Source organism: Eretmochelys imbricata, chromosome 4 (genome assembly GCF_965152235.1).
Source record: "Eretmochelys imbricata isolate rEreImb1 chromosome 4, rEreImb1.hap1, whole genome shotgun sequence".
Taxonomy (NCBI): domain Eukaryota; kingdom Metazoa; phylum Chordata; order Testudines; family Cheloniidae; genus Eretmochelys; species Eretmochelys imbricata.
This window is the reverse complement of record NC_135575.1, coordinates 115,481,916-115,501,935: the sequence shown is the minus strand read 5'-3', so window position 1 is coordinate 115,501,935 and position 20,020 is coordinate 115,481,916. Positions and strand designations below refer to the sequence as shown.

At 45.7% G+C, this 20,020-nt stretch overlaps 1 protein-coding gene across 1 annotated transcript in view; it reads left to right on the top strand.

Annotated features, from left to right (window-relative positions):
- The first annotated feature begins 227 nt into the window (after nt 1-227).
- LOC144263673 (ADP-ribosyl cyclase/cyclic ADP-ribose hydrolase 1-like) overlaps nt 228-20,020 on the top strand; it is a 29,268-nt gene continuing 9,475 nt past the window's right edge. Inside the window, exons 1-4 of the mRNA XM_077814628.1 lie at nt 228-463; nt 16,528-16,657; nt 17,427-17,562; nt 19,474-19,556. Of these exons, the coding sequence (XP_077670754.1) occupies nt 228-463; nt 16,528-16,657; nt 17,427-17,562; nt 19,474-19,556 (585 nt within the window). The remainder of the gene's footprint in view (nt 464-16,527; nt 16,658-17,426; nt 17,563-19,473; nt 19,557-20,020) is intronic.

Sequence of the window (20,020 nt, the reverse complement as noted above, 5' to 3'; positions counted from 1 at the left end):
ACTGCTTTGTGTAAATTTTGTGCTCCACTCTGAATCAATAGGGCTGTTCCTTTTTCTCTGTGGTATTTCAACCCAGCAAGCAGCAGGTCACAGTTAATTTCCAAATCAGTCAGTGTGTGAAGGCAGTGTGTGGGGGCAGGGCGGGGTGTGCTGTTTGGCACATAAAAAAAAGCTACTTTTGTGACCAAGAGAGCAGTTGCTGCTGCTGTTCACTAACTTTATCTACGATGCCCTTCCAAACCAGGTCCTCCAGGACGCGGCAGAGTACCGTCCTTTTAGTGGGCATCATGGTCCTGATACTGACAATTGTTGCTGTGATGGCAGCTGTGCTGCTGGCAAATGGAACGAAAGAGACTAGCATGCAGCTGCTACAGTGGAAAGGCAGAGGGACCACTAAAAATCTGCAAGAAGTCATCCTTGGGAGGTGTTATAACTACATCACAACAGTGAACCCGGAGCTGAGGTGAGTAATAATTATGGTCATGCATAATATAGTGTAACGGCAAAGAGCCTGGCACTAAGTCAACTGAAACAATATCCCGTGTTATCAGCTGAACAAGGAAAACAGGAATTAGAACTTCTTATAAGTATTTTGGAGCAAAACATATAAAGTCAGATTTAAAATTGGCCACAACATTTTTGGGAGAGGATTGAGGGTGCGCAAAACAGCACAGCAAATGAGAGTGTGAAACAACTATAATTTGGGACCAAATTCTGCCCACACATATAAATGTGCAACTCCTTCAGAAACTTCATAGAACTAAACATCTAAACTCTGGGCCAGAGTCTAGTAAGTTTTAATATGTGGATGTGACCGCAGTGAAGTTTAACTGCAATCTGTGAAGAACTATGTACCCTATAACATTTAACCCATATAACCAAATATGTGAGTGTATATGAAAGAGACAGTAGGAGGCTGGGAAGTCATTTTTAAGACAGGTATTGCTATTCAGCTACTTTTTTCCTTCTGGGAATGAGAAGAACATTGAGAAATTCCTTTAAAATATGCAAAACATATGTTGTGGTAATGTGGGTCAGAGGACTTGCCCAGATTCACTGTAAGCACATGGGGCTTTCAGGCTTGTGTAAAAAGATTGATTGCAGCTGGTCATAGGATTAGTGCAGGGGATGCGCTGCAAAATCTTCTGTACACATTTACTGAACTCCATTAGTGTGCTTGGTGCTGTACATTATACAGACGATGAAACAGTTCCTACCCTAAGGAGCTTAGGATTTGAATGAAGGGAAAGGTTACTTAAAGCATGTTGGAGAGAGGGCATTTCAAGTGTAAAGGCTTGCACTGAAGGGGCACAGGCAAATGTGGGAGAAGATATAGAAGTGGCATTTAGAGAAGCAGCTGGGAACAGCTCTTGCAGCAGAAGGGGGAACATGAAAGAAGGATATGAAAGCAGAGACTCTAGTCCAGGACAGAGCTGTGCAGAGTCTTAAAGGGGAGGACGACGCAACTTCTCTTCCTCCATGGAGACAGAGGTTGAAAACCCAGGGATTCCTTGTTGGAGAGGGAGTCTGGCAAGGGAAGCATCATCCTGCCTTTTCCCAGGCCCTGTAAAATACCCCACCCCCCGGAATTCAACATGGACTGGTCACTGTATTGTGGGAGGGAGCAGGGCTGAGGCAGGACAGTCTCTCTACACAGTACAATTCCACCCTGACACCCACAGAGTCAACATTTTCCCATGGAAGTGCTGTCATGCTTAACTTATGTGCCTGCCCCATAATGGCACGAACATAATTTAAACCTAGCAAAATATTAACTAGTTTCCTGCTAGATTGCAGCAATCAGCAAATCTTGCCTTCTGCTGTCCAGTGCTGAGACTACTGTATAAACAATCTAAAATCTGCAATATTTGAAGGGAAACTGTCATGATAAAAAGCCTTGACCCTGATCTCGTGAAAATTTAAGCGTAAGCTTAATTTTAAGCATGTGAGTAGTATCACTGAAGTCAACGAAGCTATTCAGATGTGTAAAATTAAGCCAAGTGTTTGCAGGATCAGGACATCCTAGTCAAAAAAGGAAAGAAAAAAAAGTTTCCTTGCCAATGTTACTAAAAACATATTCAATTATTTACTGAAATAACTTTTAAAACCTAACAGTCTTTTCAATAGGTATATTACTTACTTACTTTTTAATAAGGGCACTGAAAGTGTACAGTCAGGGCATGTCTGCACTGGCAGACTTAGAGCGCCACTCAGAGGGTGCTGAAGGAAAACCGCTGTTGTGTGTTAACACTGTGAGGCCCTGTCTACACTTGCAAGTTTCTGTGCAGTAAAGCAGCTTTCTGTGTTGTAACTCCGGAGGTGTACACACTGCCAAGCCACTTAGTGCGCAAAAACTTCCCAGCTGTAGTGCTTTAAAAAAGCCACCCCAATGAAATACGTACAGCTTTCTGTGCCGGGGCTACAGTCCTGCGGTGCCCATATATACACCCTGGTCGATTACAGTGCTATGATTGGCCTCTGGGAGGTGTCCCACAATACCTGTTCTTGCCTCTCTAGTCATCGGTTTGAACTCTACTGCCCTGCCCTCAGGTGACCAACTCTTATCCCCACCCTGTAAATTCCTTTGGAATTTTGCAAGTCCCTTTCCTGTTTGCTCGGTGATGCGTGCAGTGGTCTCAGCGCACCTTTCCAGGTGGCCATGCCTGCTCCACGCACCAGGCGATCCCCCGCTTGGAGCAGTGCCGAGCTGCTGGACCTTATTAACATTTGGGGAGAGGAGGCTGTCCAGTCCCAGCTGCGCTCCAGCTGTAGGAATTATGATACCTACAGACAGATTTCACGATGCATGACAGAAAGGGGCCATGACCGGGACACATTGCAATGTAGGGTCAAAGTGAGGAAGCTGCGGAACGCCTACCACAAAGTGCAGGAGGCAAACCGCTGCTCCAGTGCTGCGCCCACGAGCTGCCGGTTCTACAAAGAGCTGGACACGATACTTGGCGGAGACCCCACCTCCACTGTGAAGGCCCCTGTGGATACGTCATTGGCTTGCATGCCAGTTGAGAGTGGACTGAGCCTGGAGGAGGAAATCTTGGACGAGGAGGGGAAGGGGGACCCAGAGGCAGAAGATGGCTCGGAGGCCAGAGATGCATGCAGTCAGGAGCTCTTTTCTACCCCAGAGGAGCCTAGCCAGTCACAACTGTTGAAGATTGGCGAGGTGCAAACAGAAGAGGCCTCTGGTATGTGGATCTGATCTTCCGAATTGCTGAAGTGAATTGTTGGGGGCAGGAGGATTGCAGAAATAAGGCTGGTCTCCCACCGCATGCTTAGTCTGAGCGGTGGAACAGGCTGTTGGTTGACTCCCTCACTTCACGGGAACCTCCCTCAGATCTCCAGGAAACTCTTGTGGAGATACTGGGCAATCTGCTGCCACAGGTTCTTCGGCAGAGCTGCTTTGTTTCTTGCCCATTAACAGAAACTTTCCCATGCCACTCTGCTGTCATGGAGGCGGGGGGGGGGGGGAGGGAGGAGGGAGAGAAGAGCGGCCAGAGTGGAAGCCACAGTCTTGGAGAAGACCCTCCTTGATGACCCTCCCTTGATTCCCTGCTCATCCTCGGCAGCGAGATACCTTCAATAAAGATCACATCCTGTGGAAAGTGTGGGGACAGGAATGATTAGCAGGCCCCCCCTACAGTGCTGGCTCTCCGCAAAAGCCACATGCCCAGTGTACAGCAGGGTCTGGTAAGAATGATTTACCCTGCCCCTGTGGCTACTTACCATTTTGGAGGTCTTGTGGCTCATGTGTGATTGCCTGGGGTCAGCCAGTTAGTGACAGGTGTGTGAGTACTGGCTGTGTTTTCAAGCACCGAATCAGTGTTCTCTGTGTTGCAAACAATAATGCTTCTGTAAAATGTTGCATTTAAACTTTACAGAGATGACCTTGGGAGCCCATCCTCCCTCTTAGTTATCAGAGGCTGAATGGCTGCACAGAATTAGAAAGCGGCCAAGAAGAACTAAGGAGGACTTTCTGCTTCATGTTATGATGTACTCTGCTGCTGAGAAACAGGAATTGAAGGAGTGGCGGGACAGCGAGAAGTGGGACCAAAAGGAGAACGCGGCATGCCAGAGTGAAGCCATGGAGCAGCTCTTAAACGTTATGGAGCGCCAAGCAGACATGCTCCAGGTGATACAAGCTCTTCAAACTGAGGAACTCCATGCCCGCCGTCTTCTCCAAACTGTTGCAAAACTCTTTCCCATGCACCCCATAGACATCGCCAACACACTCTTATCAACCTCCTGGCTCCAGTCTCTACCCGCGGCATTCCACTCCTCCCTGCCTCACAGTCCAGCACTGTGGACTCCCACTACCTACTGCATTCAACACCCATCCCTCTTCAGTTTGGCCCTGCTGAAGCACAAGCACCTGCTGCATTGTACTCCAGAGAAGAAGGTTGGAGACAATCCCTGGACATAAACAAAAAAATACATCAGCAGGGAGGCGGATGGGGGAAGGGAAGGTCCCAAGAGGAGGAGGGGTTCTGGGACGGCTAAAGATTTGTGTGACTCTCCCCTCCGGTTGTTGTTTTTTAATAAAAGAATTGTGTTGGTTTGAAAGCAATCTTTATTCCATTAATTGAAAGCAAAAAGAGCCCTGCAAAGCAATGTACAATTATTGCATCATGTGCACCAATCACCTCCTAGCATTACAAGGACTGCAATCCTGAGCACAGCAACAAATATTAGGGGCTTTCAGCTTCAAATTGCTGCATCAAGGCATCCTTGATCCTTAAGGCCCTGCGCTGTGCCCCTCTAATAGCCCTGGTCTCTGGCTGTTCAAACTCAGCCTCCAGGCACTGAGCCTCTGTGGTCCAGCCCTGAATGAAGCTTTCACCCTTCCCTTCACAAATATTATGGAGCGTACAGCACATGGATATCAGCCTAGGAATGTGGTCATTGGCCAGGTCCAGCGTCCCATACAGGCAGTGCCAGCGGGCCTTTAAAATGGCCAAAAAGCACACTCAGCAGTTGTTTTTCACTTGCTCAGTCTGTTGTTAAACAGCTACTTGTTGCTCTCAAGTTGCTCCGTGTATGGCTTCGCAAGCCAATGCATTAAGGGGTAGGCGGGGTCTCCCAGGATCACAATGGGTATTTTGACTTCCCCTACGGTCATCTTCTGGTCCAGGAAGAAAGTCGCTGCTTGCAGCTTCTTGAAGATGCATGCATCATGCACCTTTCCAGAACAGCCTGCGTTAATGTTTGTGAAATGCCCATGGTGAGCCACAAGCACCTGGAGAACCATTGAGAAATACCCCTTGTGATTAATGTACTCTGTGGCTAGGTGGTCTGGGGCCAGAATTGGAATATACGTGCCATCTATCACTCCTCTGCAGTTAGGGAAGCCCATTTGGGCAAAGCCATCCACAAGGTCGTGACTCTGGGCAACGTGCGTGGTCTTTCAGAGCAGGATGCGATTAATGGCCCTGCACACTTCCATCAACACTAGTCCAACCATCAACTTTCCCCACTCAGAACTGGTTAGCGACCGATCGGTAGCAGTCTGGAGTAGCCTGCTTCCACAGTGCAATCGCCACGCGCTTCTCTAATGACAGGGCAGCTCTCATTCTCGTGTCCTTGCACTGCAGGGCTGGGGCGAGCTTATCACACAGTCCCATGAATGTGGTTTTCCACATCTGAAAATTCTGCAGCCTCTGCTCGTCATCCCAGATGTGCAGGATGACGTGATCCCACCACTCAGTGCTTGTTTCCCGAGCCCAAAAGTCACGTTCCACCGCGGTCAGCACCTCCGTGAATGTCACAAGCAATCTCGTGTCATAGCTGCTACGCAAGGCGAGATCAAGGTCGCACTCCTCTTGCCTTTGTAGTTTAAGGAATAACTCCACTGCCACTCGTGACGTGTTGGTCAGAGCGAACAGCATACTGGTCAGCAGTTTGGGATCCATTCCTGCAGCCCAAAGAGGCAGGGCACACAGTACACAAACGGTTGAAAGATGGCGCCAAATGCGGACGGAAGCACAGGGATTGCTGGGATGTGAAGCAGTGCATCCTGGGTCATTGGGACAGGATCCAGGATGCACCGCAACCCCCTCTGCCTTCCCTTGTCTTAGCAGCAGAAGAGAAAGAGGTGCTCTGTGGGATAGCTACCTAGAGTACACTGCTCCGAATACTGCTGCAAGTGTGAACCCCCTATTGTGCAGGCAGTTGAACACACAACAGTGGTTTCCCTTCAGTGCTCTCTGAGCGGCGCTGTAGCTGCTGGCGCTTTAACTTTGCCAGTGTAGACGTGCCCTAAGTGATATAAGCCTCCTTGTATATTCAGTGATGAAAAGTATTGTCTGGCCACTCTTTATATCCATTTGTACAGTCCCTAGCACAAGGACATCCCACTCCTGACTGAGGCTTTTAGGCGCTACATTCATACACATATGGAATGAACTCTCAAATAAACCGTTGTGTACACGTACCCATTTTTCTGATAGTGTCAACGAAGATAAGAAAAGTTCTCTAGAGTGTTTTCTTTTGACTTCCATATAACATTCCATACACATAATACAGCTTAATTGTCCCTTCTGTACTTCTCCTCCTTCGGATCCCTCACTTCTCCCACAAGGTGGCAGTGTTCACCTTAAATTCAGCTCTAATGTCTGTAAACCTTTAAAATAGAGAATAGAAAAACTAAAACACACCTACACTGTGGCTGGGTTTTGAGACTGCCCCAGAGTGATGAGACAGAGCAGGTTCTGAAGGGTGAAGGTGTGGTGAAAGAAAATAAAAAGTTTAACAGTGCATAGAAAAAAAAGCAACAGTTAGTGTGCAGGTTAGAGAGTGCTCCAAAGTAAGATGTAAAGACTAATGGTACTTTAAAAATGCATTTTATAGTTTCTGAGCATCTCATACCCAGACACCAACTCATCAGGCCAAAGTTTAAAAAGAACACAAATCTGGTATAAAAGTCCACTATTAACCCACAACCACAGCAGTACAAGCACCTAAAGCAGGGTGAGTCTCCAGCCAGTAGAAGCAGAAGCAGCCAAAAGCAGGGACTGCTGCACTGGGAAGCCGGGGTAAATTGGGGCCCAGCTAGGGCCACCTCTCCCCCAGCATTCTCCTGGACCCAGAACTGTGTAAGGGAACCCCTCGCACACTCTAGGGGCACTGGGATTGAGGTGGTGCCTCCCCTCCCTCTCTCCTGTGGCCTTGGGGGAAAGCTGCAGAGAGGAGCCAGCCAGAGACTCCAGCACAAAGGAGGTGTCTCTGGGCATTCAGAAAATTTTCTACAGTTTTGACTGGACTTTCTCTGCCTTGTGCTGATTGGCTGTTTGCTCTGACCCTCCCCGCCCCTCCACTCCCTCACGTTATTTTCATCTCACCTTCAGTCCCCACCTGCCCCCTTACCCTCTTCTCCTCTGCTCTGTCCCCCGGACTCCCTTCCCTTCAGCTGATCCTCTCCTAAATACCCCTCCTCATAAAAAAATTACTGTGGTACTAACATGTTTGCTGCCATCAGATTGTTCCCTCTGCTTGTGGGTTACCTCCATTCTTCTACCATGTGCCTGTCCTGTCTATTTAGATTGTAAGCCCTTCAGGGCATGAACCATCTTCTACTCTGTTTGTATGGGTTTCAGAGTTGTAGCCGTGTTAGTCTGTATCAACAAAAACAATGGGGAGTCCTTGTGGCACCTTCGAGACGAACACATTTATTTGGGCACAAGCTTTCGAAGGCTAGAACCCACTTCATCAGATGCATAGAGTGGAAAGTATAGTAGCAGGTATGTGCTGTGTATTTATACCTGCTACTGTACTTTCCACTCCATGCATCTGATGAAGTGGGTTCTAGCCCACGAAAGCTTATGCCCAAATAAATGTGTTCGTCTCGAAGGTGCCACAAGGACTCCTCGTTGTTTCTGTTTGTACGGTGCCTCGCACAATGGGGCCCATTCTTGGATAGCCCTTCAGGAGTACCATAACAAATAATAATAATTAATAGAAGGTTGACAAACTGAGCCCCTGGACCAGATGGGGTCCATGTGATGTGGAAATCCTAGCTCATTATGGCTTAAGACCTTTTAGGGTACAATCTTTCCTTAAAAAAATTATATAATTTTATATATATATGGTTCTCGCTCTTCTGGCTGTGCAAATAACTCTGACAGTAAACTAAAGTTCTTAGAGAGGTGTGAACTGCTCCCATTCATCAAAATCATGATTTATTCTGAAGCCTAATGATGGCTCTTTATGAGCCAGATTTCCAAATAACGAAGATGCACAACTGCATTTCTAATTTTGGTGACCAATGACAGTGGTTGAGAAGGCAAGTTGGATAAATGCATGCACAAAGGACCAGATAAACAAAGAGCATAAATGTGTGCCCCTAAAAGCATCAAGCCTTATTTTCCCTCCTTCCTCCTCGCCCCCAAAGTGATACCAAATGCAACAGCAGCTCTACTAACTGAAGGCCAGATCCTCTACAATGGCCCTTCACCAGCTTAAACCACATGAGGATCTGGCCCTGAAAGTTTACTAACTACAAATGGTCCATATTCTACCTTTGACATGTTGGTAAACCACCCACTGACAGTGGGGATTCTTTATGGCTGCTACTTTGTAGCTCTCTCCCAGGGACCACAATTAAAATAAAATTTGGCCTTTTGCTATCAATGAGTATGACAAAGGAAAGAAGTTGTTAGCCTTGCTGGAAGTCTCTGCTGAGCAGTCCAAAGTCACAGGCTCCCCAGTTAAGAAGGTCCTTATGCTATGTTGAGTCACTGCAGCCACCCCATCAGACGGGAGTGAATTCCTCATAATGAAACCAGACATGCTGGGCACAGGAGCACTTTCACTGTTTGTTGTGAATTTAAACTCTGTTCCATTGCCACAACATTTTCACAGTGTGATCAGCAAAACTGCAGGTCAGCAGGAGGGGAGGATGCTCTCTACCTCACAGGGGCTCTCAGCACCTGATAGCACGATGCCCTAAAAATGCATTTTCGAAAGCTGCATTTAAAACTGCATACTTTTCATGAAGCAAATGAAACCCTAAAAGGCCAAATTCATCCTTGGTGTAACTACTTTTAAAATCAATTTAATTACACTAGGAATGAATTTGGTTCTGTATGTTCAGTTTAAGTGAAAAAAATACCAAGAACTATATTAATCATAAGCCTCCAGACCACCACCTCCTAAAATTGCTCTTGCTTTTCTTCAAATGAAGAGATACCCTTTCAAGGTTAGCCAGTTCAATCGACTCCCATATAGATCTGCAATATACAATGTTCCAGAGGCTTTCCATTTTTCTAAAGTGCGTATAACATCTGGCCACTAAAATAGCTCCTACTTGAAATGTTCTTGGCTCTAATTTAGATATGGCATATTAATAAAATCTTCTTTTAAAAATGTGGATGACTAGAAATATCCAAATTCATGACCAAATATAAGCTAATGCTTTCCCCCAAATTGCACAGACATAAGAACAATCTGAAAATATACTTACAGTACCTACTCCATTTAATCAGACAGTTACCAATTTCTAGCTAGCTCTTGTTTGATGTTGTATTCTGTACCGTAAGTCAAAGAGCCCAATTCTACAACCTTTAAGAGTGAGAGACAGGCCTGCAGAATCAGGACTCAAGTTTTAAGTCTTTAGTAGATTTTACAGTTTTCTTTTTGTGCGTGTTATCACCATTTCATCTATATCATGTTCCAAGTTTCTAGTTCTATCTTCTCTAATTTTAGTCAATGAGCACCTCACACTAGATAGCAGTTACCTTCTGTGCGGTACAAAGCTAGGCTTCAGAACGCCTATGTAGTTCAGAACTTCAAGGTCAATAGCAGGACTCCTAGGAATTCTAGATATTCTAGGAGTTGGGGCTTATCTAGATTATCTTTGAAAAATTTGATTTTTAACTACATGATTTGTATATGCCAACTATAAATACAATCCCATGTAATATACAGTTTTGTTTTTTAACAAGGATTTGAGGTAGAATCTGTGTTCCACAAGAGAGTTGATTCAAAGTAAGATAGTCCTTCTCAGAGCAAACCAATGAAATAATTTTGTTGCTCAGTTTTATAGACTGAGTTATCCTTTTATAGACTGAAACATATTTTATAGCCAGCTGGATCTATTTGCATGTTGAGGGTCTGGGTTTTTCTTTTTTTTAAAATACTGTATTGACATGATCTTGTTTCTAAAATACCCATTCTGGTGTCTCATTTTTATTTGCCACCCAATAGAGTGGCTGCTTCATAGTAAAAGAAGCAGGAACGTTCCACAGATGTGGACATGTAAACCCTACCTCTTCAATGATTTTAAATATTTACAGTTCAATTATCATTACTACTTATTATTTGTATTGTTGTAGGGTCCCAGTCATGGACCAGGACTCCATTGTGCTGGGCACTGTACAACACAGAATGAAGAGACAGTCACTGCCCCAAGTTTACAGTTTAAGTTCTGCCTCCTTTCCACCTGATCCCAAATACGCACAGTTCTGCCGGATGTTAGTGGGATTTGCACAAACACAGCTGCAGGCAGAATTTGACTTTAGTCTTTTAAAATATTAGAAAACCAAATCATCCTGATGGCTGTTGCTTCATCTCTCTAATAATTGTGATCACAGCCACAGTCTGGTAGCAGGAATGCGCTGGATTGAATCTATTGTTAACTCCCCATTTTGGAAATAAAAATCAGGTTTTCATCTTAATCAGTGAGAGACCCTCCACAACTTTGTTCTCCTGGTCATTTTCATTGTGCAATCACAAACATTTGTTTTTGAACTCAGCCATAATGTTAATCGGATTTCAAGGATGGCAGGTTACTTCACTGTATGATATATAAGGGATTTGAGGCATAGCTTTAAAAAATAAGGACCCCTTAGAAGGACAAAGATTTCCCAAGTTAGAAATAGTAGGCCATCTACATGATCTTTTCCATGTAACAATATTTTAATCCTATCCCCACAAGTCTCTTTCACGAAACAGTTGACACCTGCAGTAAAAAGGGTCCACATGCCCATTATGTAATGTTACCCTTTAAACGGTATGGGCTGATTCAACATGATCATGGTGTAATGTTACTTCATGATGGGATGCTAAATTGCTACCATACTGGGCCACACTGCTAGAATGCCTTCAACCTGGTGGGTGTGACCCTGCCACTTTCAGGCTGACAATCTTGTTGACCACAGTGGTATAGACACTGTCTCTACTTCTATGGCAGAGTTCCAAAGCACTGGTCCACTCCTCAGCTGAAAGGCTCATCCCCTCTCCTCCTGAACTATTGCACTTAGATCAGCTGGCATCATATGTCTGCGAGTTGTAGCACGTCATCTATCTTCTAGAAAGCTAAGGTACTTATATGACCCTCATTCCCATAGTAATCTTTGATGTATTTATCCTGGGATGTAGTGCGGTGCTATTATCCCCATTTTACAGATGAACTGAGGCACAGAGAGGCTAAAGTGATATGGCCAAGATCATACAATAAGTCTGAACCCATGCCTCCCAAGTTCCACGCTAGCATCAAAGCCACTGGACCATCCTTCCCTCACTCAAATCCCCTTCTTCCCAGCCTGCTGTTCCACTGCAGATCATTCTGAGTCATCATGAGATGGGTGGGAAGGAGCTGACCCAAGATCTCTCTCTCATATTCAGCATTCCCTAAACGATCTGGCCCTCTTCCCACAAGTGCTACCAGGAGTTTCAGCAGGTGAACTGCACCAAGGAGGGCAGGGGAAGAAAATTCAGCTGGGCAGCAACGATCATCAAGTGTGGGGGGTGAAGCAGAGTCAGCTGTAAAACAGGGTCTTTGCCAGACTGTGCCTCAGCGACAGTTTCCAGCCTCCAGTGCAACCGCTTATCTCTGCACATCTGCTCTTTTATCATGGGAGCCCTAGGAACTGGCTTGGACACAATGTTTGTTCCTGGGATAAGTGTCTAAATTTGGGACCCTCCCGTCCATACTGGACAGTCAGCAAAGTAGCGAAGTAACTCGCGCTTATTCCAGTATAGCTGGAAACACGCCAGTACAGTGGCTGTCGTCTTTGGCATGCATGCTGCTGCCAGCAGCTATGTTAAATACAGCTGTCAGAACTCATTCTGATGCTGAGCAGCTGGTGTTACCTACTTGCTCCTCTTTTGCAGGAGTATTAGTGGTAGTTTGATTTGGAGCAGTCGAACAAGATGCTCTCAGCTAATGCTCTCAGTCCCACTAGACTTTAAATACAGTCTTGTCCAGGCTGGGGCAAACATACCAGTACAGTGTGTCTCTACAATACAGAGCCCTCCATGAAGTTTTCTGAACACATTTCTTATTCAGAATATGTCTCATGAATATGAATAATTCTTTTGGCAATGAGGGAGAAAGTTTCCTTCTTGCACTGTGTAGCACTACAGTGAAGGATCTCACCGACACACTAGATGGACTTCTGTCCTGCTTTCATTAACATTCAGCACTGGTAAAGTCAGTGTGAGATTTGCCATTGAATTCTAGGAGATCAGATCAAACCCTTAGTCTAAACACACCCTTAGATCCTTCATTGGAGAGAGACAGTCTGAGTAATGATAGTTTAAATTTTCCCCACACTTTCTCAAGAATGCAATAGTATAAGTCTCAGCCTTCATATTAGCCTATTAGCCTTTCTGCTGAGATTGCTGAAAATAGGGGTGGCTAGTTAATGCCATTTGTATTGATGGATTGTGCAATGTGTCAAGTTTCCAGTAGGTTTCAGAGTAGCAGCCGTGTTAGTCTGTATCTGTAAAAAGAAAAGGAGTACTTGTGGCACCTTAGAGAGACTGATAAATTTATTAGAGCATAAGCTTTCGTGAGCTACAGCTCACTTCATTGGATGCATACAATGGAAAATATAGTGGGGAGATTTTATATAGACAGAGAACATGAAACAATGGGTGTTACCATACAGACTGTAACAAGAGTGATCAGGTAAGGTGAGCCATTACCAGCAGGAGAGCGGGGGGAGGAGAAGGGTGGAGAGGGGAACTTTTTGTAGTGATAATCAAGGTGGGCGATTTCCAGCACTTTACAAGAACAGTAGGAGGGGAAACAAACAAGGGGAAATAGTTTTACTTTGTGTAATGACACATCCACTCCCAGTCTCTATTCAAGCCTAAGTTAATTGTATCCAGTTTGCAAATTAATTCCAATTCAGCAGTCTCTCATTGGAGTCTGTTTTTGAAGTTTTTTTTTGTTGTAATATTGCCATTTTTAGGTCCGTAATCGAGTGACCAGAGAGATTGAAGTGTTCTCCGACTGGTTTTTGAATGTTATAATTCTTGACGTCTGATTTGTGTCCATTGATTCTTTTACGTAGAGACTGTCCAGTTTGGCCAATGTACATGGCAGAGGGGCCATGATGGCATATATCACATTGATAGGTGCGCAGGTGAATGAGCCCTTGGTGGTGTGACAGATGTGATTAGGCTTTCTTTATATTGATGGGCAACTGGTAGGTAATTTCTGAGATAGGTATCTTAGTATTATCCCCATTTTGCAGATGGAGAAACTGAAGGTTAGTGGCTTGCTTGGGGGAATTTTATTCTCCTAAGGCTGCTGCAGAGTGTATAGCATGTGGGGGACAGCAAATTGTAAGTTATTGGTGCTTAGCCCAAAATTTACTAGTGCATTTCTTCAAATTGCCATTGGCTTTGGATGGAATCATGTACCCAGTACTGCTATCCTTTGGTCTCTTCCCCTGTCCTTGCTGGCTATGTTTTTTCTCAGATTGTGCTATTGACTGTGAACTGACTATACACCTATTTTTCAAATGGCATGGAGGCAGTGCTGTCTAGTGTAAAGAGCACAGAAATGAGGTAGTGCGTGTTCTTGCGGAAATCAACACTGTGTGTCTCAGTTTGCCCATCTAATACTCAGATCGGCACCATATAAAAGCCTAGATTGACTTGGGAAATAGTGATAATTCTTCCCTACATCACAGAGCTGTTGTATAGCTTAATTCAATAGTGTGTTTGTAAAGTGCTTTGAAATCCTTGGATGAAAAGTATCATCATGGTGTTACATTTCTTAGGCCACTTAGGACTATTTTTGACAATCACACCATGACCAAATACCAAACTGCATAGTCCCCATGATATCCGCTGGTAACAATGCTGTAGAGCTGTCAGTGGTGCAAGTTCCTTAAAATAAATGGCACCACTCCAAGTTAACCAGCCAGTATAATTTTATACTGCCCAGAGGAGTACTAGGCACTTCACAGAAGTGGTGGTGGTGGGGGAAATATACAACCAGTCCTTCTTAAAAGAGCTTTTGCATGGGGGACACTGAGTGGTGGTGAGAAATAATGGAGAAGGGGTGAGTCAGGAAAGGATAAAGGTCACAGTGTTACAGTTATGCAGTTGCCCAGTTTGGACATGCTTATCTCAAGGTGACTCAATTCAGGTGTTTTTTAATTTTCATAAAAAGCACCAACATAAAGCTACCGCATTGTGACTATTACTGACTAACTTATGATGAACAGCACGAAAGAGGTGAGTTTTCAAGAAGGAATTTAAATGTCAAGGGGCTGGTGCCTTGGCAGAGCAGAGAAGGAAGGGTATTCCATCCACCAGGGACAACATGGAAAAAATATACTAGATGGACAAGAATTGAGAGTTGATGTTTGTCCACAAGTGTTAGCTTAATGAATTAGCTTAATTCAATACCTCAAATACAACAGAACAGATGGTGCTGATTAGTCTCAAGAGTATCAGCAAGACTCACATAGTGAAGATTTAGAAATGGAACAGAGTAGCATTTCACTGGAGCTCAACAAAAGTCTCAGAAATGTCACTCCAAGCCTACATATTGAAAAATGACCTCAGCCTGGCACAGTGCAATGAATTACCGTTTAGCAATACAGGAGAAACTCTCAGCACCTGTCAGCATTCGCTTGTTGTGTTTCCCATACTGATGACTTAGCTGATAGGCCAATGGCTTAAGCAACAAAGCTAGACACAGACAACTTGGTTGTGCACCCTCCCGCATGTATCAGGTTTACATCAGTGTAATTCCATTCACTTCAGTGGAGTTAGTCCTGACTTCAGTGCAAACAAGAAGGCCAGAATCAGTACTGCAGATAAGAGGATGCTGAAAAGTTGGAGAACAAGTAACTCATGTAATTCCACTGAAGTAAACAGGTATAAAACCATTGTAAAATTGGTGTGTTACTAGAATCAGGCCCTAAATACTTATAGGGTTTCTTCCTTTTTCGGGGGATAAAATTACTGATGCTACCTATGTAGGTCTCCTCTTGGGAAGGTTCACAGGCTGATTTTCACCTTACCAGAAGATCTACATATCTCATTGATCCCCAAACTGGGGGCATGGAGGAACATTTGGGGGACGGGGCGCACACATGGCAGGGCCCAGGTCAGCTCCCACGGGAGATAGAGAGGGAGCGCCACCAAGCCCTGCTCCGGCCCCAGATGCAGCGCCGCATCCCACCCAGCTCTGGCCCCAGCCACAGCTCCACTCAGAGGTGCTGGAACTAGGGGTGCAGGGGGTGCTGCCACACACCCTGGCTTGAAGTGGTTTCCATTATATACAGGGTTGACAGTTTGGTTCAAAGGCTCTCAGCACCCCCACTATAACAATTGTTCCAGCACCCCTGGCTCCACTCTGTCCCCTCCTCAGCTCCAGCCCAGCTGCAGCCCCATTCTGCCCTCAGCCCAGCTCTGCCCTCATTCCCCCTCCACCCCCAGCCCAGCTCTGCCTCTAGCTCCAGCTCCTCCCCCTTCCCCAGTTCAGCCCCCAGCCCATCCTCCTCTGCTGAATCAGCTGTGCAGTAATGGAGGGGGCGGGGCGCAGACAGATTACATTACTGGTAAGGGGGGCATGACAAAAGCTTTGGGCACCACTGACATATCTACACCGGCAATATTATTCAACTTCTCTGTACCACAAAGTGTTCAATCTCCAGGCTAGATTCTGCCACCCTTGCTGCTCAGGATGAGCAGTCACTGACTTTGTGACCGGTCCAACTGACTGCAGTGGGACAACTCACAGCACTACTCAGCAGGAATGAGGAGGGTAGAATCTGGACCCTCTATTTGTGTGGAGTCAGATATTTGAAAGAACTCAGGACCAAATGTTCAAGTGCGCAGCACTGACAACTGGGGCCAAATTTTCAAAAGAATTCCACTCCCTTCTAGGCAGCGAAGCACGGAAGGTGCTCAGTGACTACAGTGATGGGCTGCAGCATAAAATCCCTAAAACAGGGCGAGACAGAGAGAGGGGCTGATTTTCAAAATTACTCAGCATCCAGCATATACTCAACATGCTGAGGGGTTTTGTTGTTGTTGAAAATCTGGCTATTTATTTTGGTGCCTAAATGAGAGAGAAGCACTTTAGGCACTGTCGGCCAGACTTTCTAAACACACCAGAAGGGAGGGGATCCTTTCGTAAGCCCCTCCCCCACTATTTATTTTCTCTTCGTAACACAGTAGCAACTCACAGAAATAGAACGATGATTCTGGATGATTACCTGTTTTTTAAACGGTTGCTCTCCCATTAACTATATTTTAACCTTTTGACAGAGACAAAGATTGCCAAAAAATATGGGAAACAATGCAAAAGGCATTTATTTACAAGAACCCATGTAATATTACAACAGAAGATTATCAGCCGTTACTGGATTTGGCGAGTCATACTATCCCCTGTAACAAGGTAACAATATTTGTGTGTGATGAGCTGTCTGGGTAGGGACTGCTTGTCCGTACATGCTAGTACAATGAAGATTCTTTGCTTTGTTCTGTGTTTGTAAAGTACCTCTAGCACAACGGGGTCCTGGGCCAATACGAGGGCTGCTTGGCACTATGGTAACACAAATAATAATAATGATGGCAATCATGAGTAACCCTCAAATACCTACAGGTACTCTGACTGCAGGCTTGAGATAACATTACTCCCAAAGCTACTTCTTTTAGAACAAGAGAATCCTGTTCATTATAGGTCCGTGATGAAGATCACAGATCATTCCTTCTAGGGAAAAATTTTTGGGCCATGATGGGAAAATCATTGTGGCCGTTATTGCTATTTAGAAGAGAAGCTCTGTGTAAGAACAGCCATGCAGTTAGAGGCACACGGCTTTTTATTGCTCAGGTGCGGTTGAAATGCATGCAGAAATGGAGGAGTGATAGCAATTAGAGCTGGTTAAAAAGTTTCCTTCAAAATGTTTTTTCAGTGGAAAATTGTTTTCCCCAACCAAATTAATTTTTTTTCCCTGAAAATTTCTATTTTCCTTAGAAATCCCAGTGGAACTTTTATATATTTTAAAATATTCAGTTTTTGGTCTTTTGACAAAAAACCCACAAAATATAAATGAAAACAAACATTTTCATCATCAAAACTTTTTCAGAAAAAAACAAAACAAAAAAATTTCCTGACTAGCTCTCATATCAATGCCATTTCTTACACACCATCCTTTCCCTCACAGTCATTATTTTGGAGCAAGACAAATGACCTTGTTCATCGTTATACAAAAAACAATCACAACTTCCTCACTCTGGAGGACACCTTGCTGGGCTATATGGCTGACGGGGTCTCATGGTGTGGAAACCCTTCTAGTCCAGGTAAGGATTCCTTTTTAAAAAACAAACAAACAAAATTAATATAATGATTATAACTCCAGGTTCTCTTTCAGCCACAAATTTCTAAAATAAGATAAAATCTCTTTTGGAGAGGATACTTTTCATTCTTGGTTTCAGCCCAAAACAACTGTTGATCCTTTCTACCCTGCCTCAGTTATGGAAAAGTAAAAACACACACCCATTTTCAGCTTAATTTTATCAACACTTCTTAGCTCCCAGTAGGACAAAAAGAGCTCAGTCTAGGGACATCAAACTTGGCATGTGACCAGTGCTCACGTCTAGCTAAAGGCCACATATTGCCCCCCTTATTTACAGTAATCGGCAACCTACTGTGATTCCAGTGGGACCACTTGTAAACTAAGGCCCCAGTCCTGCAATATGCTCCATTCAGGCAGACTCCTGCACTTGCACAGAAGTCATTGGGGCCCCATGTAGATATAAGGGGGTTGCCTGTTCAGGCTAAGGGCCTAAGAATGAATAGAGACGTAAGAATCTCTCCCCAAATTTGAGGGAAATTTATAAAAAACAAAATAAAAATTATGTGGGAAGTGTCACTTCTGAGCATGCTCAGTGAGCATTTGCAAAGACACCCCCCCCCTCCCCCCCGCATGTTCTTCCTGCTCAGGCTGACCAGGAACAATGTGCATAAGGGGACTGTAAATGCCTCATTGAAACAACTTAATCTCCCCCTCAGAACATTTTTCGCCTAAGCCTGTTGCTGTGATGGGGTGCAATCAGTGGTGAGCTGGAGCTGGTTTGCACCGGTTCACTAGAACTGGTTGTTAAATTTAGAAGCCCTTTCAGAACTGGTTAAAAGGGCTTCTAAATTTAACTGGCCAAAAGTGGCGCCTTAGGCGCCAACTCCATGGGTGCTCCAGCTCCCCGCCCCACCGGTCCCAGCTCACCTCTGCTCCGCCTCCTCCCCCTGAATGCGCCGCCCCGCTCTGCTTCTCCACCCCCCCAGGCTTCCACGAGTCAGCTGTTCGCGCGGGAAGCTGGGGCAGGCTGAGAAGCAGGCTGCGGCTTCCCACTCAGGCCCAGGGAGGTGGAGGTGAGCTGGTGCAGGGTGGTGCGAGGAGGGCCGCCCGTGCCGCAGCTGGTAACCCGGGGAGGTGGGGCACGCAGGGGAATCGCTCCCCGCCCCAGCTCATCTCCGCCACCCTCGGCCTGTGTGGGAAGCCGCGGCCTGCTTCTCAGCCCTCCCCAGCTTCCTGCCGAACAGCTGATTCGCAGGAAGCTGGGAGTGGGGGTGGAGAAGCAGAGCAGGGCGGCATGTTCAGGGGAGGTGGCGGAGCGGAGGTGAGGTGAGCTGGGGCCGGGCGGGGAGCTGCCGGGGGGGGGCTCTGCACCCACCAATTTTTCTCCGTGGGTGCTCCAGCCCCGGAGCACCCAGGGAGTCGGCGCCTAAGATGCCACTTTTGATGTGATCGGTGGGGGAGTGGCCGTTTCCCCTGCTCCCCCCCAGCTACACTCCCCGCCCCTTGGAGCCAGAGGGACCTGCCGGATGCTTCCTGGGAGCTGCCCCAGGTAAGCACCTCCAGGACTCCCCACCTCGCCCCCCAGCAGGTGCCTCTGGCTCTTAGGGGTGGGGTAGGCACCCACTACAGTGGCCCACAAGACCTCCTGCCCGGTTCTGGGGGCAGTCAGGGGACAGGGGTGGATGGGGCAGGGATCCTGGGGGGGCGGGTTGGATGGGGCAGGAATCCCAGGGGACGGGGGTGGGCAATGACCCCCTCGTGGCATGCGGAGGGAACCCGTTGTTAAGATTTTGGCAGCTCATCATTGGGTGCAAATGTTTATTTTTGCCATTCTTATTCAGCACTGCAGGCAGTATTAAAGTGTCTGACAATTTCTTCTCTAATCTTAGTTATTCTGCATCATATATTTATTTAGGAATTAACTATGAATCTTGTCCAAAATGGAGTGAATGTGAGAGCAACCCTAGTTCTGTGTACTGGAAAATGGCATCCAAGATGGTAAGGATTATATAGCAACTTCTCCAGGATCACAGTTAGAATTTATTGTTCCTTTGGGGGTTGGGGATGTTTAAAGAGTAAAAACTTGGCCCCAAGCAAGTCAATAGCAAAACTCCAATAGACTTAAGTGGGACAGGGTTTCACCCAGACTGTGGAAATCTGGGGCTAAAATGTTGAACATCCAAATTTGTCTGATATGTCTGTTCCATTGGCTAGAAAACAAAGGCTTTGATCCCACAACCAAATCCATGCGTGTGAATCCCTGAGCCTTTGTAAGATGCATTGATTTCAGTGGGACTCTGTGCAGACACAGAAGGCTGCCTACACAGATCCAATTGCAGGATTGGGGCCTTTTAACCACGGCTCCCCACTTTAATGGCCAGAACTCTTTTTTTTCCCCCTATATTTTTATCATAATCAGTTACATCCTGGAACAATAATTTTAATCAAAATATTCATGTTTA